Below are 22,764 nucleotides of genomic sequence, written 5' to 3'. Positions count from 1 at the left end.
TAAGTGGGGTGGACTCACAACTCCATCACGAACTTGCAAGATCAGACCTTAGGGATCTTATTTCAAAAGCCCTCAGCACAGGCCGTCAGGAATGGGTTTTCAAACACCTTGGTGCTGTTTTGGGTTTGTAAGTCATGTCCAAGGGGTTCAGAAATGAACACAGGGAGTTCTGTATAAAGCCTGACCTTCACTGTGACTGATTGACGCCTGAATCTCTGACCCAAGGTGACTGGATTAGGACCAAAGAAGGAATCAGAGCTGGGGTTAAAATGCAAGAGTTTCTTGCTCCTGTACTGCTCTTCTACCTTTCTGATTTTGGTACCCCTCTCCTGCTGCTGTTTAAAGACACAGCAGGGCTCAGTGGAAGGCTGTGCACCTGCCCTCTCCATTTCATTACATCAGGGGATTTATGTCAGAAGTTCAGCATTGCCAAATGTCATTTTGAATGATTTTGTAGTTCTAGGTCAATAAACTCCTCACCATCATAGGGGAACCGAACCATGCATTACTTCAGCTGCTACAGTGGCCCTTTTTCTTAGCCATGGACATAAAACGTGCAGTTCTCAATGATTCTCAGTAACCCTACATTTTCTAATTCACATTGTATAGTTAAAAAATAATTTTCTTTCTTTTTTTTCCCAAATGGGCATGCTGTGTCACTATATGTCACGGAATACCATGACCAGAGCATCTCAAGACCTTGTAGCTGGAAAAGCTCTACTCTTGCTGCAGAGAAGAAAATACCAAAGAGAGAGCAGGGCAGAGAGCAAGAAAATTCTCTGTGCACTTATTTTTTTTTATTAAATTAGATGGATAAACATCTTATCAATTTAAAGTCTCTTTGTAGTGACCTATCTTCAACAATATCTGAAGATTATGTTCATCCCTTATTTAGTAAGGCTGCTTGTCAGTTTAGGGGAGAATTGGAGTGAACCCGCCCCAGCCCTGGGAGAATTAGGATGAGAATAAATAATGTGCTGGTGGTATTGTCTCCAATGTAGTATGGAGTAGTAGTATGTGGTATGTACCTTCTTACACATGTAAGAATGTTGGATTCGTAATGTTGTTCTGAAAATTACCTTAAAACACATGCAATATTATGTTTTATGGATATGTATTTTTTAACTTGATGCTGTGGAAGACAAGTAACTAGTGATGGCAAAGATCCCTTTTGGTGCCTTAGACTGCTGAACACTGTATGTTTCTCCCCTCAACCCACCATTTACCCCAGTTTGAGGCAAGGAACAGAGTTTGGGATTTTTTACCGACTTTCCATGGTGCAAGCCAGGCACAATGACTACAGGCAGACCCATTATTTACCTTTCAGTGGCATCCTTTTCCTTGGAAGCTGAGGAACAGGCAGCTTTTGTTCTGAACCCCACTCAGCCCTTCAACACACAGTAGGGATGGAGAGTGTGGCAGCTCGTCTGCCCGCTCCCATTTCTTCCTGCAGGCACCACGTTATATATCCCTCACAAGCCTGACCACAGCTTTCAGAAACATCCAATAAATCAACAGTTAAAAGGGAAGAGTAGACATGGGGAGCAGGTGCTTATTATGTGTGCATCTCTGGAGAAGAATAACCCACAGTGTATTTCCATGCCCATTTGAAATGGAATACGACCATGACCCTGCAAGTGGCTCTGCTTGAATTGTTCCTGGCATGATGTTTTACTCCTAATATTTTCATTGTCTGCCTCCATCAGTTTTACCTCCCACTGTAGCATTAATTTTGTATGTGAATATGGAGGCTGTGCTTTAAATAATACAGCATATGCTTTTTATTTGCCATGTAGAATAATATTTTTTTGGCTGATTTATGCTCCACCTGGACAAAATTATTTTTTATGATGGGTTTATTTCATTTGTTCCCACATCCCCAAATGGAGGGAAAAAAAGAGAAATCTTGTAAACCACCAATAATGATGGACACAGAAATCTGCTTTGAAATACAAATTTACTGCAAAAACAGATTCTCTCCAGGCATGTAAATGAAAAAATGCTGTTGTAATAATTTTAAGCCTGCAAACGCATGGTACTACTGGAGAGCGTAATCTTCAAGCTCTTGTATCATCCCTTACACAATGCTGGGAGTACAGAGAAATTCACTGACAGCTATAAGCTATTCCAGTAGAACAAAATTACACATATGGCTACAGCATGGATTTAATTTAGGTCTTTTCAAAACTTCATCAAAGCCAGGACAAAACCCTGTGGTCTTTCAGTTTGCAGATTTGCCACAGAACTTCATAGGCTAAGCTGCCAAATCTACCTAATTTCCAGTTTTCACAAGGGTTGTGGAAAAATATTTTACTTGCCATTGAAACAAGTTCTTTTCAAACAGATGATCTGAGTTTCAATTAAAAAAAATATACTGAAAAAGATTGGTAGTATTTTTATGCTAATCTAAAACCTACAGAAATACTCATTATGAACAGATTTCTAAAAAAAAAAAAAAAAAAAGATTCATACACAGTCCTTAGCACATCTTTGTTATGATTTTGACTTCCACCTTTTGGTGCTTTTTGTAAAGCCACTAAATATTAATCATAAAAATACATAATAGTCATAGCATTCAGAAAGCTCTGATACTATTTTTGGTTGTAATAGTCATCTTTAACCATACAGCATCCTCCAGCCAAAACCACACTATAATAGCCGTGCATATAAAAAGGACACATAACGCCTCCATGTCAGCTCTGAACTACAGAGCTTGGAAAAGTAGGATATTCTTTCAGAGCAGTTTCCCCTTTAATACTCAACGTAAAAAGAAGAGATAGGACTTTCACAGGAAAATCCTGCTGCTCCTAGTCCCACTTTTTAAGTCCTCATCAGATGGCAGAAATCCAAGCTGATGTCCCCCCCTTGGCATCTTCTGGCAGCAAACAGAAGACTTGTTCCTATGCAGACCCCCTCCTCCCCATACAAAGTTCTCCTCTAGCCCCTCGTCCTGCCACATCATCAGTTCACCAGCTAGCACAGAAAGCTTTGGTGATGGTGGCCACCTTTGTTTTGCTCCATCTTCTTCTCTTTCCAAGCACAAAGTGAAGAATTTATCAAGAGCAAGCCAGGCACTGAAAATCAGTCACTGGTTCAAAACGAGGAAACACAATCTATAGGACTGTATGAATGCGTATGGCATTTGTTTCACCACCTTGACAGCTCCGGGTCTTTCAAACAAAACTAGAGCTCCCGTTTTTCCACCAACTCGGCGGGATGAAGGGGCAGCTGCTGCGGGAACCGTGAGCAGGCAGACGGGAAGGGGAGGCAGTACCAAGAAAGGTACAGTAGATGGCACTGGAGAGGCGCGGCAGACCCCGCTCGTCACCTGAGGATACCTGCGAGATTTACCCCTAAGCTAAAGCGGGTTAGAAAATGTGCAATTTAGATTTATCAGTTCAGGAGGGAGATTCAGATAAAAACAGTTGAGCTGGTGAGATTATTAAATGCAGAACCCCCATACTGAGACGATGCTCACCTTACTACACGTGTTGATGGAAGTTAAATAGGGCACTGTCCCCTCCCCAGCTGCACCCAGGCGATCACACGGGAGGCAAGGTGATGGAAGGAGAATGGGCAAGTCGCGGACAGAAACCTTCCTCCATAACGGAACGTCTCCTGGGAGCTTGAGGTGGCACCTTTCCCACATGGGAACAGCAAAAGCAGCAGGGACAGTGCCAGTTTGGGTCAAAGTGGGAAGCGCAAATCGGTATTTCCTGATGTCAGCCCCTGCGTATCAACCCGATAATGTCACAGAAAGGTGGCCTCGTGTATTTAATTTTATCAGGCGGAAGAACTCTGATATATGCTGCGCTCAGTTCACAGCTCCCGTGCAGATTTACTCGGCGCTTTAGCATGCGTGCTGCCTCGCTGACAGAGATTAAAGGCTCTCCTCAGAGCCCCAGGTATTACGCTCAAATGTATAAATCAGGGCTTAATATATAATATTTGTCCATAAAAATATATCACGGTGGCATTCGTTTGACTATCTGCATATTAAATACTATTACAGAAAAGTCATGAGCTTACTGAGGATTACTTTGCTACACCAGCAAAGTCTCCTGCCATCATAAACAGGCATCTTTGCTGCCAGAGCACGGCTGGGTGGCCGAGAGGAAGGGGCAGGTTTTGCTAACACCATTCATGGCCCAACACGTGCCCCAGGCATGCTGTGCTGCTCCAGGAACATGCTCCCAGGCTGGCCTTGGTCTCTGGCTTCCCAGCACTGACCAAGAAGGGCAAGGATCACGGTGGAGATGACACCGCAAGCCTCTAAAGGAGAAAATTGCATGATGTATCGCCACTCATGAGCACCCGCCAGAGAGCTGTTTAGAGTGAGATTACAGTCTCAGAGGAGACTCTCATGCCTCTTGGTCACAGGGTTACTACGATGATGCAGTTGTAACTTGTATGCGGGAGGTAGGAGGGATTTAAGCGGTGGCTGGAAAGAAAAGCTGGATCAAACCTCCACAAACCCTGTTCAGATTAACCCAGATTCCTGAGTCCCCAGCTTTAAAGGACTTGAAATCGGCCAAATTGCTTCTTTTCCCTTGAACAGAAGACAAAAACTGCGAGGGAGATGATAAAGTTTATACTTTGGCCACGAGTTTAGAAGCAGCATTTTAGACTGAACAGAAACAAAGCTCCCCAAAATTAAGAGTTCATGCAGTCCAGAGGTCTCGATCCTACTCGTGCCAATTCCATATTAGCACAGCTATATGGATTTCCCTGCATTTGCTGCTGACTTACAGAGTTGCAAGGGAGAGAAAATCAGACACGATTACAATCTATCCCCCCTTCATCCTCTTCATTCCTCTTTTTTTTTTTCCCATCTTGTAAATTCCTATTATTAACACAGGAGAAAAAAAAAAAAAAAGAATCCTTGGGATCCCTGGTGCATCCTTGGAGTGGCTGCAGCCTCAGTGTGGATGACTAGACAACCGCCACTGTGCCACATAATGAGGAGCACACATGCTGCACCGGGAGATACTAATGAGGGAGCTACAGCCCCCTTAGCCCTCTCCAGTAAATCCGTGTCTGCAAGCCATGTTTTATTTATCAGGCTTATTATGGCAGCACTAAGGAGCCATTTGAAAAGGGCTGCTGCTGTCCTGGGCACTGCACACCACAGTGCCTGCTTCGACCAGCTTCCAGAGAAGATGGATGAGGCTGGCAAAAGGTAGGGGAGAGGGATGCTATGCACATACCATGCGAACAATCTGTGGCAGCATTTATCCCATCGGCTCCTTTAAGGAGGAAGCGCCTGTTTCGATCTCGTAGTGCTAGCTAGCTGAAAACACACAGTAACTGGCAAATAGATTTAAGCTGTACATGTAATTATTTCCAGGAAAGCTTCTGAGGAAGCAAGGACTTGACAGGTCTAGAGAGACCCGGGTGCAAACTGCAGAGCCAGGAGGCTCGGAGGGGCTTCACAGGAGCTGCCTGAGATGGCCACCTCCCTGCCCAGCACTGCTCCCTCATACCAGTCCCAGCAGACGTCCCACTGGACTCCCACACTTGTCACCCTGCACACAAAACACTGTTGTGCTGTGCCGAGACATGACGCTGCAGAGCCCTTGTTGTGTGGCTTCTGGCAATGTGAGGTCTCGCCCAGATTTGCACGTGTGCCAAAGGGAAGAGGGATTTGCCATCACCGCTGCCTTCTCCAAGCATTCTATTCCTGATCCCTCTGCACATCCTCACAGAGGTTTCTGTCCACTTTGGAGAATAGCTCTGCCCACAGAGGACCAACAGAAATAGGTGTAAAAGGTGGCTGAGTGAAAGATAGGACAAAGATGAGTAAGTCTTTGAAAAACTTACACTGCAGGTCTCAGCAGGACTCAGACAAATTGGTCTGCATTCCTTTAACATATTAGGTTTCTACTTACCCTGTTCATTAGCATGTTAAGCTACAAGGGCTGATTATATGAAACTCATGGAGAGGCATCAATTAAGATGATAAATTTACATACATTCCTTCTGGATGAGGAATGAAGGCTTTCCTCAGTTCAGAGTTTGGTACAACTGGACTCGGTTTCAGAAAGAGAAAGAAGTGTTAAATGCGTGCATCTGTACTGCCTTCCAAAAATGATGGAAGTAGTTCACAAGTTTGAGCAAAAATGTGTGTCAAATAGGAATAGAAGGAAACAACTCGCAGTTTCCAAGGCTGAACTCTAATCTGCTGTGTCACATTGACAACAGATTATGAGAGGAAGTGAAATTCCCAAGAGATGCTGCTCTTACAAGGCTGGCCCAAATGGTGTTCCCAGGCTGCAGAATGCAACACTAAATATTTGCACATATTTATCACTTTTTGCCCACACAAGATCTTATCTTATTTTGCAAACACTGTGCAGCAGAACAACTTTCTATCTCCCAAAGTGTAGCCATTGCTGGTCTGCAGTGTGCCAGTGGCACTTCTTTTGTGCCAGCATGTGTCTTGGGAAAACTGTGAACAAAGACGTTTAGTTATCTTGTTGCCACTGCAGAGAGAAATTAGATAGGCCTTGCAAATGGTATGAAAACCCACGCAAGTTGACAGAATCATCTGTCTTTTCTTGAAAAACACTGCACGGCTGCTAATGTTGCCAGAGGAAACAGGCCACTAACAGCACTGATCCTACAGCCAACCTTTGTAGCACTGGGACAGCAACCTCAGTGCTACTGGGGCTAAAGACTGGTGTACAGCTGAGTGAAACAGTTCATGCTGGTAATAGCTCAGTAACAGCTAAATAGTAATAACTATAGTTCGTCCCTGTTATTCTTCAGGAAGAAGAAAGGAAGAAGGCTCTTGTCCAGAAAGAGCTGAACATCACCAGATCTCATTCATTACAGAGAAAATTAAACGGTTTTAAATAATATAGTAACTTATATGTGACCTCTGCTTTCCTGAATAATGGCACCAAATCTATTCAGGCAGAGAGGTGTTTTCACCCCAACACTGCTGGGCTTGTCCATAAGGAATGCTCCATCCAGTTAAGGTGCTGGAGAAAGTCTACTGTTTCATGTTGTTGTATTGTTTTCCTTATCCAGGACCCTGTACTGGGAAAAAGTACACGTTTACACCTTCTTGGACTGCCAGATAGTGAATATGAAGCTTTCTCATTGCTCAGGACACGAGATAAAGGGTTTCCAGCTGATTCCCCTTCCAGGCCACGATAACCAGATAATTCTAAAGAGGAAGCATTTTAAACAAGTGCCACTTGCATATAAAAGTTTGTGCCTTAAATGGGATCATCTTTTCTTAAGAGGAGTGGAAAAAAAAAAGTGCCATGTCTTTTTCTCTTGTGTGCACAGCCATGGCAATTACATACCACTGAAGTGTATGTGCTCCTTTATTTCATTTTAACCAAAGAGCAATCAAACCTACTCAGGTTTGTGTTAATGATATACATATAATTATATGTACCAGAGACAGTTACACCACATATCAAAATTTATCAGAACATAAGGAAGTTAAAAAAAAAACAAGAAAAGCCCCTTGCCTTGCCTTATGCTGTTAAGTTTGACTTGAGTATGATCTGTCTCAGCCTAATGGGTGAGGCACATGCCTGCACAGGCTACAGCACTGCACTAGTGATACACTAAAATAAGGAAACATTTACAGCCAAAGGTGGAAGCAGACCATGTGGCTATACATTTTGGGAAACAAAGAGAGTAGGTGCTGGTGAAAATTATTTTGTGCTCTGTCCATAATTTGTATTTGTAGTATCATTGCACTGAAGACACAAGCGCTTGCAGCTCCAAGCTGGGTTATCTCTGTCAACTGTTCCCCCTGGCCAGCCAGCATGCTGTAACCTCAGGTAAAAGACTTCAGGTTTAATTTGTTCAGATGGTTAATTGTTTTGTTTTAATTTGGAAAGTTGAACAATAAACCAATTCCCCTTGTTTCTAAAGATTTATTGCTTTTTCCAATTTATTGAACGTTCAGTGCAGGCTGTATTTCAATTAAAGGCAGCAAAACCGTTAATGGTGTATTAATGACACACCGCATGTATATAGATGCAAATATAAGTCGTGGCCAATTTTCTGGCTTGGTGAGATTATTTTTTTTATTTTCTCCGTAGTGAATTATCTGCGAACAGCTCATAATTTTATACCAGCCCATATCTCTGGCTACTGCTTAACCACAAGTATTTTCAGCGCACGAGCTGCCTGCGGCCCCATCCCTCACACAGGGAAGCGGCCTCCAGCCTTCGGGTTGGAGTTTGGGCGGTACCGGGGTCTCACAGGGGCTGCGGGGAGCAGCGTTGCGGGCAGGAGCTGGGGCAACGCCTGCGGGGGCGTGGGGGTCCCGCGGCCGCTCAGGCCCAGCTACTCGTCCCTGCGCATCCGCTGCCTCATGCGCTGGATGATGCGGAGCACGGGACGCCCCCGGTGCTGCCGCTCCGCCCGCGGTGGCCCCGGTGCCTCCGGGTGATGCTCGGCCCGTTGCCATGGCAACGCTCCCCACCCCCTTCATCCCGGCCCCACGTGACCCGCGGCGGCGCTCGCGCCCAACCCGTCTGTTACCAGGGCGGGGGCACGCGCGAGGGAGGGGGCGCTCTTGTTTACCATTGGCTGCCGCCGCGGGCTTGCTGATTGGCCGGAGGGGCCACCGAGCGGCGCGCCGATTGGCTGCGGCCGGGAGGTGAGGCTGTGGGGTGATGCTGGCCGCCCCGCGCTGCCCCGGACCGCAGACAAAGGCTGCCCGAGGGTTGCCTGAGCTCCCCTCCCGCGGGCTAGTGCGGTGGGACGAGGGAGGGCGGCGGGGAGCGGCCGTGGGACACGGTCCCGGCCGAGCGCCCGCCGCGCTGCGATAGCCGCCGCCGGGGCACGCGGAGCGCGGGAGGGGGGGCGGGGCCGGCGTCACGCTCCCCGAGCGCGCGGCAGCCAATGGGCGGGCCGGGAGAACGCGGGCGGCACGCGGAGCCCGCGTGTCCCCGCGGCACGGCCCGTAAGTCACCTGTCAATCAACCGCGCGGCCCCGCCCGCAGCGCGGCCCCGCCCCCTCCGGCCCCCGCGAGGGGCGGCGGGCGGTGAGGAGGGGTCGGGGACGTGGAGGTGTTTTGGCGCTGCTCGGTCACGGAGCCTCTCGGGCACCGCGCCCCTCGCCGCCGACCCCCGCTCGGGGTGGTGCCGGTGCCCCGGAGGGTTCTGCGACCGCCGGTGCCGTCTCCCAGAGTTGGGGCGCGGGGGTTGCCACTGTCGCCTAACCGGAGCGGGGAGCGGGCAGGCGGGATGCAGCGCGGCTCCCCCGGGGACTTCGCCCCGCAGTTCCCAGCGTCGAGCCCGCCGTGTCCCGGACCCCTCGGCGGCGGTGCGGGATGTGCTCCCGGCCCCCCTCGGGCGGTGGTGCGGGATGTGCTCCCGGCGCCCTCCCCCGGTGCGGGCGAGGGGCGGGGCCGGCGCTGCGCGGCCGCCGCCCGCCGCCTTTATCTGTGGTGGCGGCGCGGGGGGTGGCACTGGGGAACACCTTGGTGTGAGATACGCGCTATAAATACGGCGCCGGGGATGGGAGAGCGGCCACGGGCGGCGGCGAAGGGCTCCGGAGCACGGTGGGTGCCTCCCCCGCGGCGTGTCCGTCCCTCGGCCGGGGATCGCCGGCTGGGGACTGCTTGAATTTTAATTTTGCGGTGTGGGGTTGCCATCCATCTCGAGCTGGCTCCCGGGAGGAGTTGCGGGGGCTTTTTTCGCCCTTTGCCTCGTTTAGTACGGAGGGGAGTGGCTGCTGCAGCAGGGGAGGTGGAGGGCGAAGAGAAGGAACGGGAAGGGAAATACTGAGGAAAGGAGATGGGACCGGGAATAAAGGAGGCGGCGGGAGAGGAGGAGAGGGCGCTGGCGGGAGGGGACGGACGGGAAGGCGGGCTGGGGGAGGGAGGAGGGAGAAGGAGGGAGGGAGAGCGAGCAGCCCCTAACCGCGGCGACCGCCGCCTCCTCCCAGCAGGACTCTGCTCGCTAGCAGCCGCCGAGCCCAGCCCGCGGCGGAGGGCGGCCGGTGCCGCTAACGCGGAGCAGGAGGAGGAGGAGGAAGAGGTCGCCGCCGGAGGAGCCCTGCGGTCCGGTCCAAGCCTTGTCGCTGAGCTCGCCCGCCCGCCCGCCGACATGATGCAGATCTGCGACTCGTACAGCCAGAAGTACTCCCTCTTCAACGCCATGAACCGGTTCATCGGCGCCGTCAACAACATGGACCAGACGGTGATGGTGCCCAGCCTGCTGCGGGACGTGCCGCTGCTGCTGGAGGAGCTGGACGCGGCGGGCGCCGTGTGCCCACCCCGGGATGCTGCCCTGCCGCCCGGCGACCCCGGCGCCTACTTCTCCCGCAGGGACATGTACAGCCACTACGTGCTGCTCAAGTCCATCCGCAACGACATCGAGTGGGGCGTGGTGCAGCCGCCGGCGGGCGAGGAGGCGGCCCGCAAGAAGGACAAGCTGGGCGGCGGGCCCGCCGAGGAGGGCGAGGGGGAGGAGGACCTGGAGCAGCAGTTCCACTTCCACCTCAGCGGACTCCACTCGGTCCTCTCCAAGCTCACCCGCAAGGCCAACGTCCTCACCAACAGATACAAGCAGGAGATCGGCGTCAGCAGCTGGGGGCACTGAGCGTCGGGGTGGGGAGCGGGAAAGGGGCGCCTGGCCCGGCGGGAGCGGAGCGGGAGCGGCGCGTCCCCGCCCGGCGCTGCCGCTGCTGCCGCGGCGGTGGCGAGGGGCAGCGCCCCGGGCCGAGGCTCCCCTGCTCACTCCCAGGACTGCAGCAGGTTTTCTACCAACGCACAAGCGAGAGAGAGATGTAAATTAATCAATACTAGTTTATTAATTATTTTGACCCCCTCCGTGGTTTTTTCACTGTACGGTCCGGGGCGAGCAGTTGCTGTGCCCGCCCGGGCGGGGAGGCTGAACACCTACGTGTACGAGGTGGTGGTGTGGCTGGCTGATAAGGAGGCTCAACACAAGCCGATGAACATAACGAAACTGGCACTAAATTGCTTCTGTTACCCCGGAGGGAACCCAGTGAGCTAAGGAGCATCCCTCTGTTGCGGGACAGATTGCGGGTCCCACGGTTGTACATGTACTGGAGTTTATTTAAACCTTTTTTACTCAGATGTAGAGTATATTCTAAAATAAATGCAAATGTATTAACTAAGAGTGACTTAAACTTTTGGTATGATTTATGTTTCTTTAATTAAATGATATTTTTAACATCTGGAATTCTTCTGTTGTTCTAAGTTATTTCCGAGCTGCCTTACTAGACACAGAAATCTGCATATTCAAGAGAGGGGGTTTTGTGGCTTTGCTTTTTTCCCCCCCACAAAGGGAAAAATTAGGCAGTGATGATAACTCAGCATACCTAAAATGTACAGATGCCTGTATTAACTGCACCATACATGGCCTGAGTTTTGGTAAGCTGTTCCCAGCAGACAGTACAGTTGCTCTGTTTGAATGCTGGCTTGAAGGTCAGTGCCTCTTTAACAGAATCTGAGAAGGATCGAGTCATGGTTACTCTGCAGGCAGCAATTCATGAAAGTTGGAGCAAAGCCTAGAAATGACTCTTGTTTTTTTTCAGGAAGTGTCTTAATGTACTGTGGGGAGTTCTTTTTGTCTCTCCCTAAATAGGTCTGGGATACTTGCCTCCCCCACCTCTTGCATTTCTTTCCTCTGTAATCCTCCTTGGATACCAGGAATTAATCAGGTTTATGTTATCCAGATTGTATTGATTTTCTCTACGGTTTTTTTTTCGTTTCCTGAAGTAAATACCTCAGAATTGGGTGTCTATATTGTTCTAATATTAAGTTCTAATATTAAAATGTACTTACTGATTGCAATACAACATGTACATAAAACAGAGGATAACTATTTAATGAATACGTACGTCCTTCCATAACCTAAGTTCTCAGGGACTGGAATACCAAGTTTGTAGACATCTCCTTGTACTGTGATGTCACTTCGTATTATTATTCTCAGATTTAGCGCTCGTTTGGTGGTGTTGGGTTTGTTTTTTCTTTTAAAAACAGAAAAAATTTTCTCTCAGCCTAAATTCATATTTTTGCCTAAATTCAGATGTTTTGTAGCACTTTATTTTTCAGCCCAACTGTTAGGACATTGTAGTAAAGCATGAGCTCTCCAGACATGGTACTAGTTGGCAGATGTTTGTATAAGTTAAAACAATCAGCCTACATTATGTTTAACAATACATATTTTAGAAGGTTTTCCCTTCTAGGGTAAAGAAGAACTTTATAAGGCTGGGTGATTTTTAGTTTGGCGATGCTTGTTCTTTTTGTAATGTTTTTAATTCTGTTCCCCTCCCTTCTTGGGGAGGTGCCAGGAAAAAAGTCAGCAACAAGGAGAGGGATTACCCTGGTTTCCTAACACATCAGCTTGCCAATCTTTCTGTGACTGAACAAATGCAAGGCAGAAGATGTGGTGCCCTGTGCTGGATGGTAAAGTTTTGTTCTCCTGAAGACAAGGGTGAGAGGGAGAACCTGTTCTGCTGCGTGGTTCCCTTCTGCCTTGTGCCCAGTTGGCTGAAAACCACATTACAACCTCTGCTCGGGAGCGCCAGTGAAACCTCAGACAAAAGCAGCTAATGCAGTTTCACCCTCGCTCCTTTTGATCTCCCAGTAACTTCTCCTGGTATGGATTTAGACAATACTGTTTAAATGTTGCACAAGAGACAATGTGATGCTGATCTAGACTATGAGTAACGTCAGAATAATATTACATTAGTGCAGTATCGCCATGAGTGTTGCATCCATCCCCTTTGCATTCAAAAAAAATGCAAGAGAAAAGTTTTGGTGGAAGAGCAGCTGAAAACTAGCACTGCTGGACAGCAAAGGTGGCATTTCCTTACAAGTAAAGGTCTGGTAACAGAAGTAGGAGGATACTGTGACTCAAGGGTTTGCCTTCCCTCTGTGACTAAGCTGCAGTTGCTGAACTGCACGTGGCTCCCATGTGGGGGCCCAGCCGCTGGGCTGGCAGCAGCCCCGGTAATCCCAACTCAGCTGCAGCAAAACCTGCTGAGACTCACACCAGCTGGAGACTCCGCCACCTCCCACCTGGGAGCTGCTTTAGAATTCCCCCTTTTCAAGGTCATGGGAGAGGATTGAGGCTCCTGGGATCAGGAAAGTGATCTTGTAATGCAGGGGGAAGGCAAAAACAGATAAAACCAGGGATGTATTTCTCATGCAAAGGGCAAGGGATGGGACTTTGCTGCTGGCTGTTGTGGAAAACAATTTGGCCTAAAAGGTGGGATGGTCAGGCAATTACATAAATGCTGGCTCCTGACATTGCAGTAAACAAAGATGAGATTGCAGAGTCTTAATGCAGATTTTGTTTGTTAGATGCTGAATTGGGAAAAATTTCCATGAGCAGCACTATATAAAACGATTAGGAGTTACATTTCCTTTTGAAGGACTGGACCATTTTAAGGGCTCTCAATTACATACAGAGTTCAGCAACCCTTTAGTCTGCTCTGATAAAGTGATTCTGATACTTTTAAGTGATAATGGCAAATGACAGCAGTCTAATATAAAAAGTATCCTAACGATCTCAGATACTTTGATAAGTGACTTTATTTCCAAGCCACACACAGACAAAAAGACAACTTGCCAAACTACTGCAGCTGTGCTCAAACCAGGCATATTTACATGCCCTGTGAGAAGCAGTTGTCATTTTTAGCTCATTTAAGTGAAACAGACTCTAGATAGAGTGAGGCGTGTAAGGTGTTGGGTGTGAGTTCCATGGCAAGAACAAGAATCACAGGCTGATCAGTACTTGGTGGAAGCAGATGAGGCTGAATCAGGCTAGGTTGTGATCTTCCTACTTTCCCTCTGAAACCTTTTTCTTGCAGAGGGTTTTAAATAGATCAAGATACCTGTGGTTTGTTGTGTGTCCCCCCCCCGCCCCCCCTCCCCCCCCCCGTCCAGGCTCTTGCACCAAGACAACATGAGTCATCAGAAGATTGACTTCACTGAAAAATGCTCCAATGTTAGTGGTCAGAGAGAAAGTTGTATTAGGACTTTATTATCATGGACTTAAGCTCTGCACCCTGTTCTACCAGAAAAACAAAAAGAAAAAAAAGAAGGGGAAAATGTCTCCTTTTTGTACCTATGGATTTAGTGCACAGCTAATCTCTTTGTGGAAAAATCTGCAGCAGTTTTCCCCTACTGACTTATTTCCCTGAAGCCCAGAGTAAGGGAGGGGTTTGACTGGAAGTATTGCTTTTTATAATTCATATCTTTAAATTTATCCTTTTATTATTTTTCTATAGGTAACAGCATGCTAGCTACTATATTCTGAAAAACTCAAAGATCATAGAAACAGAATGGTTTGGGTAGGAAGAGACCTTAAAGATCATGTACTTCAAACCCCCTGCCATGGGTGCCTTCCTCTAGGTCAGGGTGCTCCAAGCCCCTTCCAACCTAGCCCTGAACACTTCCAGGGATGGGACATCCACAGCTTCTCTAGGCAACCTGTTTCACTACCTCACCACGCTCACAGTACAGAATTTCTTCCTAATACCTAAACCTATTCTCTTTCAATAAAAAGCGATTTCTCCTTGTCCTATCATTACGTGCTCTTGTCAAAAGTCCCTCTCCAGCTTTCTTGTAGCTTGCTTTAGGTACTGGAAGGTGCTTTAAGGTCTCTGTGGAGCCTTCTCTTCTCAGGCTGATTAACCCCATCCCTCTCACAGCCTTTCTTCACAGGAGGGGTGCTCCAGCCCTCTATCATTCTTTGTGGCCTCCTCTGGACTCACTCCAACAGATCCACATCCTTCCTGTGTTGGGGGCCCCAGAGCTGGACACAGTACTCCAGATGGAGTCCCACAAGAACAGAGTAGGGGGGGAGAATCACCTCCCTTGACCTGTATCTCTTGATGCAGCCCAGAATATGTTTGGCTTTCTGGGCTGTGAGTGCACACTGATAGGTCATGTTGAGCTCATCCTGCAGCAACCCCAAGTCCTTCTCCTCAGAGCTGCTCTCAGTTCTCTGTTCTCCACCCAGCCTGTATCTGTGCCTGGAATTGCCCCAACCCAGCTGCAGCACCATGCCCTTGGCCTTGTTGAATTTCATGAGGTTTGCACAGGTTCACCTCTCCAGCCTGTTCTGGTCCCTCTGGATGTCATCCCTTCCCTCCAGTGAGCTGATCACTCTGCACAGGTTGATGTCATCAGCAAACTTGCTGAGGGAGCCTCAGTCCCGCTGTCCATGTCACTGACAAAGATGTTAAACAGTGCTGCTCCTGATACCCACCCCTGAGGAATGTCACTCGTCATTGCTCTCCACTTGGACATCGAGCTGTTGACCACAACCTTTTGAGTGCAACCATCAAGCCAATTCCTTATCCACAGATTTGTCCACCCATGGAACCCATGTCTCTCCAGTTTAGAGACAAGGATGTCGTGTAGGACAACGTCAAATGCCTTGCACAATTTCATGTAGATGACGTCAGTTGCTTCCGAAGATCTTAAGTGATGACTCTCACAGGGGAAAAAAGAAGAGCACGATGGGCTATAACCTGCCATAAAATCTGAGGGGAGTGCAATCCGGGCGAGCATTGCAAAAGTGGCTCCAGCTTTGCATTTTTCTGTTATTTGTTGTTGTCACCTCTAAGCAAGCAGAAATGCCTGAATGCATTAGTTCTAATGTTGCAAAATAATTTTTTCCTTCAGACCACAGACTTGCATGACAAGTTTGGATCAAAATTAGTTTTAAGGAATGAAGTTATAAACTCCATTCCAAAAGGAAATTGGCAAATAGGAGGGCAGTAATTGTATATCTTTTTGTTGGTAGCCAACTGCCAGAATTGCCACTCTTTATAAAAAGTATTATTCCTTCCCTGTTCAAACGTACTTATTTGATCTGGAGTGGTGGAATGAGGAAAACACCTTTTAGTTTTTGTGCTTTTGAACTTTTCTCAGGAAGGGATGACACAGAATCTTGAAGAACTTACAGAGAAAGCAGGTGCCTCTGTATTAAATAACAAAACAGTAAATGAGCTTGCCTCATGATGTTCGTTAAGGTTTGTCATAGTACCAGTTGTATCTTTTTATCGACATCCATCTTATTCACATCCACATGTAGATTTATATCTGGATGTAGATTTATATCTACATTCATCTTATTCTAATATAATTATTTCTTATTGTTCTGGCCTGTTTTACCTGAGCAGCTTTGGGTTACAAACAACAGGGTTGATGTCCCACAGGCACAGACACACCACTTAAGAATAGCTGAGCCTTTTTAAGTGCATCTCCCTTTTCATCTGTATTTGAACTGAGAAGACAGGCAGAGTGCCTAAAGCCATGATTCAGAGTACAGTACAGCAGTTCCCTTGCTTTGGGATTTCTTTTTGGCCATTGGCATATGTGTTAGAGCAGGGAGAGGGATGGAAGGTGAACCTTTCCTTCAGGGATTTACTCCAGGTTGTACTGTGTTGGGAAGGGAGAATGACAATGGGGAGTTTTCTCACCCCATAACCAATATATGTCCTTCCTAATTCCTTTTCCCACCTCTCTGAGACTTCTCCTCCCTGAAATTCCTAGTAAACCAAGCTCATTTCGTCACCTGTAAAGGTCTCAGGTTTGAACTGTAATTAGTAGTAAGAGTGTGTTAGGTGATTTCATTATATTTTCTTGTTTGACTTGTGTAATTAAACCTGACTCCTTTTATTAACCTGTTATTTTTCATGTGGAGGCACTTTTTTTTGAAAATGTTTTAGTAGTGATAGCTGATCACCAATCCATACTTTGAGAAATATTGGAGCGCCTAAATAGATGTTTTGAAGGCAGAGCCAACAATGTAGAAAGCTGGTTTCTGTTGCTAATGTGTGCAGTGCTCATCTTTGTATTAACTGTAGAATCACACTCACACTGAGAGGAAAATGCACCCCGTAGTGAACCTGAACAGCAACAAGGAAAAGCAAGGGAGCTGGCAGATCATGGCCTTTGCATTTCTCATGTTGGCTTTTGTATCCAAGTTCAGTGCGATGCAAGAAAAAAAAAAAAGTCTCATTTAAAGAAGTTGAGAAGCCTGGTTTTAATGAAAAAGAGATATGGTATTTAGCAAAGACTAAAATAATTCCTCATCTAGGTGAATACAGTCAGGTAAGCCTTAGTTTTAAAAAACAAACTAAGAATATTTTACAATATTTTCAAAGGGCTATTTATTTTAAGACCCAGCAGTGACTATTTCTTGACTTGTTCAAGCCAAGAGGGCAGGTCCTGTCTTGTCCCCCAGCCCCTACCCCAGCCACATGAACTCTACAGTTCTGTTGTGCTGGCACCAACACTCACAGAGCAATGGAGTTACCAGACTCAGGAAGCTGATCTAGATGAAAATTAGCAGAGGAAAAAAGCTTTTAGCTTTACTAACTCCCTCATTCAGCAGAAGGTGTAGCTGCATTAGCTGCAGGCTGGTGTGGAGGAAGGGTTGGGAACATGCTGCCAGGAGGCAGAGTGGGACCTCCCCTCTTGGCAGCCAATTCCGAATAGATTGGACTAAGTGCGTTGTGAAAGTGTCATCTGAGTCCCATCTTCAAAAGAGGTTTGTATGCTGATGAGTTTCAGTATCACTGAAACTGGCAGCTGCTTGGGGCTGAGATCCCAGGCAGGACTTGGACACGGCACTGGTGTGCCACCTCGCTGCCAGGCTCCTTGTGCCAGAGCCTGAAGTCCCTGAGGAGGCAGTGCCATCTCCTCGTTCCACCCTCCTGTGAAGCTGGGAGCAGGAATCAGCGGGGCAGCATGAACCACTTGGTGCAAGCACTGAGGAGACTGGGCTGGTTACACCTCATCCTTCTGCCTCTTAGATGCCTCTGTCCCCTCGCAGCAGCCATCACCAAGGAGAGATGCTTCCACACGGCCTTCAAGAGCAAGACACTCAGCTCCTTCAGAGCACAGCCCACAGGGATGCTGCCGCCCTGCCCTGGCTGCCGGGAGGCTTCCCAGTGAGGGGAAGCCACTGTGAAGTGCTGCGTCCCAGCTTCCTGGAGAACACCTACAAGATTCCATGGGACGGTGATGCTGAGTACAACATGGTAGCAATTTTGCTTGATATGAAAGGCTTTAATATGTTTGGATTGCGTGTGAGGGAAAGAGAAAAGGGCAACAGGAACCCTGGCTTGTCTTGTCTGCAGGCACTGACACATGCCAAGTTCCAGGCCTTGATGGAGGGATGGGAGCCTGGGACTTGCCCTCCCTGAGAGTGCTCTGAGCGCAAGGTGTCTCTTGTTCTCTAATTAAAGAATACCATGCAAAATAAAGCATGCGACCAGAAGATTGAGAGCCAGGAGAGCAGGTTGCTCCTGAAGGGACTGGAACAACTCTTAAAGGTGAACTGGAAGCTACTTGGAGGATTGAAAATAAGGTCTCTGCTAACCCTCAAAGCTGCCACTGGATAAAAAGGCAGAGTATTTTGTGGGGAGCCCTTCTCAGCAGACATGATGTGAAACCACTACTAAGGCTAAAACATTTTCTCTTGGGTGCTGTGGTTTAGGGGAGTATAGATTTTGGAACAGTTCTCTCTTCTGGCTCAGCCCGCTTTCTGCAGGAGGTAGGAACAGACTGTGCTACAGGAACAACCAGACTTCTTCTTTTGCCTCTACATTGGTGTGTAAGGCAAAATTTTCTGTTGCTGTTGCTGCAACCATCACGGATGAAGAGCCAAGGAAGGCGACTTCTCCAAACAAATTTTGCCTAATTCTCTCCACTGGGTAGGTAGCACTATGTGCTGATGGCTTTCCCAGCCAGCCTCCCTCTCGTGCCCTCCCTGTGGCACTGGAGTCTTGCCATGCCCTGCTCCAACTCTTGTCCTCTTTTCCTTCCCTGCTCTTAGAGCAGCCATCTGGAAAACTCAGGAGGTTGCAGGCAGGAGCCTGTACCATCAGGAAAGAGGAGGAGAGAATGCCTGTTTAGTTTGCCAGAAGATGCTGCCTTCATGAGAAGGAGAAGCAGAAAGGAATCTGCTGTAGGGCACAATGCTAATCCACAGTGGATGCTAATCCACAGTGTTCCTCCAGCCTGAAGGAGTTCCTCCCAAAGTCAGTCTTGCCTAGTATGTGAGCTCCTTCTGAAAGAGCTCAGTTCATTGCTTGCAAGAATAAGGTACTTTTGTCAGGCTATAAACAACATTTTAGAGGGTTCCAGTGTAAAAGCACAAATACCCGTGTTCCTTTGCACTGTCGTGGTTTGCTGGATGAAGAGAACAATGCAAAAAGCTTTATATTTTGAAATTAAATGGTTTTTTTCTGCCTTTGCATGCTTTACCAGATCTGAGACCTGGAGCAGTGCCTACATGGATGTGCTGAGCCCTGATGTGCTTCGCAGGCCCATAGCTGTTGCACAGGCCAGGGAGCTGCTCTGGAAGGCTACGTGACCCTGGACAGCTTTCCTGCCCAGCTTTCCTTCACACAGAATGTGGAAGTAGGGGAGAATGTTGTTCACTGTGCCCTAATCTGACTTGGAGTCACCACATAGGATGGGAAAGGCGCCTTGATGTCCACAGTGCCCTTTTGGTCTGCATGTGTGTAATGACTTACTCAGAAAATTCTGGGAAAGAGTTCCCATCAGAAACGTGTCTAAAGGCACTGACCCGTGGGCTGAATCACACAGTCACACAGGGTAAGGATGCTGTTGATATTGATGGCAGTGGGAGCCCTCTGCATCAAGGGCTGGGCTTCAGGGGCTACCACACCAACTCCTTCCTCCTCCTCCCCTGACTCAGTGGCCAGGGAACATCTCCAGGTGCAATGGCTTTCTCCGTGAAAGCCTAGGCTCAGTAGAGACTGACTGTCAGACTCTGAAGCACTTGCTGCTTCTGACTGTGTGTTTTGGACAAGATCCCCTTCCATCTGCATTGATGCAGCTATTGTTTGTATACATGATTTTAAGAAGGGATTTCCCTTCCTTCCTGCTCCTTTTAATATCATGTAGCAGCTAGAAGCAGGGAAGAGAGACTGGCACCATATGACCAACCAGCTGTCTGTGGACTGTCAGAGCATATTGTGGGGAACACAATGTGACTACCTTTGGTGCTTGATCGTTCATTCTCTGTTGGCTAAGCTATACACTGTCTTCCTTCCACTCAGTTATCCTGAATGTCACGTACTGGGGCAGTGCATGGTTTACGAGACAGTATCTTGAATTAGAGAAAGGGAACGTGGTTCTTCTCCAGTGTGTGGTAAAAGCCCCTTCCTATAAAAGCGGCGTGACTCATGCTGTCCGAGCATTTACTGCTAAGTCATCCTTCCTGTTGTACAGCAGTGTCTTCCCTTTTCTAAACTGTCTTTAGAGGAAGGAGAGCGGGCCACCTTTGCTCCAGCCTCAAGGTAGCCAACGTAAGTGTTTAGGCACGAGAATACCAAAGGATGTGAAGCAAAGCTGAGTATAGATGGCTCATCACATTGATTAATGTGGGAGAGATGATGAGTCACCTTTGACCTCAGTCCTCTCAATTTTCTCTGCAAAGGAAACACAAATGCATTTTAAAGGCCTTTTCCATTATTTGTGAGTTTCACAGATGTGTGAGGACACATAAACATCCTTCAGTTTCCTCTAGGAAATCAAGATGTTCTTACAGAGGGAAAGAAAAGCACCCCGAGGTGCACCAAGAACATGGTGCATGATGTATCATTTTGGTACACTGCAGGAAAAGGCAGTTTTTGGGCACTAGGGAAAAGCTAATCTCTGTGCCATTTGAGGGATTTTTCAGGTGAAGGTTTTTGTGAGGATGCCTCCTAAATTGTGCTCTCTGACACAGACGGTCGCCAGAACTGTTGGGCACAAGCTCTTCACACTGATGTGTGGAGATTGCCCAGGAAATTGACCCAAAAAGGGGAAACATTCTTTAAGGAGAGAAAAAACAGTCCTTTTGTTACTAATCAGATGAAATGACTAATTTCTAGGGAGCCACTCTTTCTCTGAATTGGCGGATCCGAGTTCCCCCAATATACAGATGACAGTATTACACACTGCGCACTTTGCCAGCAAACATACTGCCTTAGTTACTCAGAAATATGTTGTGTTTTATTTGACAAGTGGTAAAAACATAGTCTGCCTTACTTCTCTTTAACATTCTGATTTTTAGGCTACTGAGGTACACTCCTTAGCCTTCACCTATTCAAGGATGATAGGTTCTCATAAAAACTGTATGATGATTGTTATTGATTTTGACCAATAATATGTTATTTTTGTCCATCGCCTCTTCCTTCCCTCTTACATTATTTATACTGCAATCCTTTTCTTTCAAGTGACAATCAACATCATTACCTTTCTTCACAAAATATGCACTGCTGTTTTTCAAGTCTACTGATTTTTGCAAACAAGTTTCCAGTTCTTCTTTTGGGATTGTAATGCATCTGAATGAACACAGAATTATTGTCTTTTCCTTCCTGCAGGTATTTCCCTGCATGTATGGAAGTTTGTGGAAAGACACATTATATTAAATCAATGTTATGGACTGAGACTGGGACATGAGCTTGTGTAGCAAAGCCTCAATATGGCAGGAAGAGCTGCTAACAGCACTACCCGGAGTAAAAAGTTTGAGTAATCAAGAGAGGGGGAATGGTGAGTAGCATATGAACAGAGTTGATCATTATTTCCATCTGATTGCAAGAAAATAATGGCAAATACACATAATTTACTGCTGATGCACTGAAAGAACTGTGGTGGCTAGATAAGGGTGAGTCAAGGCAGTTCTAACTTACTTACACAATTTATTTAAAATAGCATAGCTGATTTGAATTTTGGTGCATTAATAGATTTTGAATTAAATTTTTTATTACCCTGTTTTTCTTTCTTTCTTTCCCCTTCTGCATATTCTCTTTCTTCCTCTTTCTACATATTCTCTTTCTTCCTCTCTCTTTCCTTTTCCTTCTTAGAGGAGCTGTTTGGCAACTTGGGGTGGTTTTCCTGCCTGCTTTTTTTTGCATTTAGCAAATAGGCACTTAGGCAGAAGTGCTTCCCTGCAGCAGCCTAGCCAGGCTTCCAGGGCTGGAAGCATGCTTTCTGAAACACGTATGTAGATTTATTCCACCTTTGACCCCCTTCCACAGTGGCACTGCAGAAATCTCTGAACCACAGGGCTAAGTTTAGTCCTCTGCTCCCCATGTTGCTCCCAGCACCCTACCCTAAACATTACTGCTTTTCCCAGGTGGATGTTTCATAACCCCAAAAGACCTAGAAGAGGGTTTCATCCTTGCTTCCTGTCTCCTCTTCTCACTCACATCTAGGAAAAGAATAGGAGATGCTCATATCTCTCCACCCTTCTTGTTGATTCCTGTTTCCTCTCCTTCCTGGCCACACAGAAAGACTAGGTACTCCAGTGAAGGTCTCTTACTGTCTTCTCCTCCTGGTTTTGGGGACAGACAGGAGCAGGATCCATTCCTTTTTGCTATTGTCAGGGCTACTGAATCCCTTCTAGACCTGCTTGTACTTCTTCTGTGATTTAGTTTGGGTGAAGCACAAAGTTGCCCATTTCAGTTTTATTTCCCAGAATAGCACAGATGTTTGGGAGAAGCAGTGGCTGTGGGAAAATTACTTTCTTATGAGCTATGAGAAAGAAACAGCTGAGATCACAATGGGTGGATCCTCCTTTACCCTAATGTCTAGGTCAGCCTCCCAGAATAACCCCCCAAGGAAGTGCCAATTTCTTTTAGTGAAATACAGATTTCAAAGGAGATCCTGATTACAAGGGAGAAGATCATGTTTCAGGTAACATGGGCTCCCTCTAATATCCTCTTTCATTCCCCTGTCTTCTGCAATCCTCTCTCCCATCCAGTTCTGGTTTTTTGTA

The 22,764-nt window shown here is 47.2% G+C and overlaps 1 protein-coding gene across 1 annotated transcript; it reads left to right on the top strand.

Annotated features, from left to right (window-relative positions):
- Nucleotides 1-9,450: 9,450 nt before the first annotated feature.
- On the top strand, nucleotides 9,451-11,184 carry MID1IP1 (MID1 interacting protein 1). Its single transcript, XM_017811031.1, has 2 exons — nucleotides 9,451-9,536; nucleotides 9,926-11,184. Exon 2 carries the CDS (start codon nucleotides 10,084-10,086, stop codon nucleotides 10,576-10,578), a length of 495 nt encoding a protein of 164 aa, XP_017666520.1. The 5' UTR covers nucleotides 9,451-9,536; nucleotides 9,926-10,083; the 3' UTR covers nucleotides 10,579-11,184.
- The last annotated feature ends 11,580 nt before the right edge of the window (nucleotides 11,185-22,764 follow it).

The sequence above is a fragment of the Lepidothrix coronata genome, unplaced genomic scaffold, assembly GCF_001604755.1.
Source record: "Lepidothrix coronata isolate B3197 unplaced genomic scaffold, Lepidothrix_coronata-1.0 Scaffold30, whole genome shotgun sequence".
Taxonomy (NCBI): Eukaryota; Metazoa; Chordata; class Aves; order Passeriformes; family Pipridae; genus Lepidothrix; species Lepidothrix coronata.
Note: the sequence above shows the minus strand (reverse complement) of the source record. Positions and strands in the feature narration are given on the sequence as shown.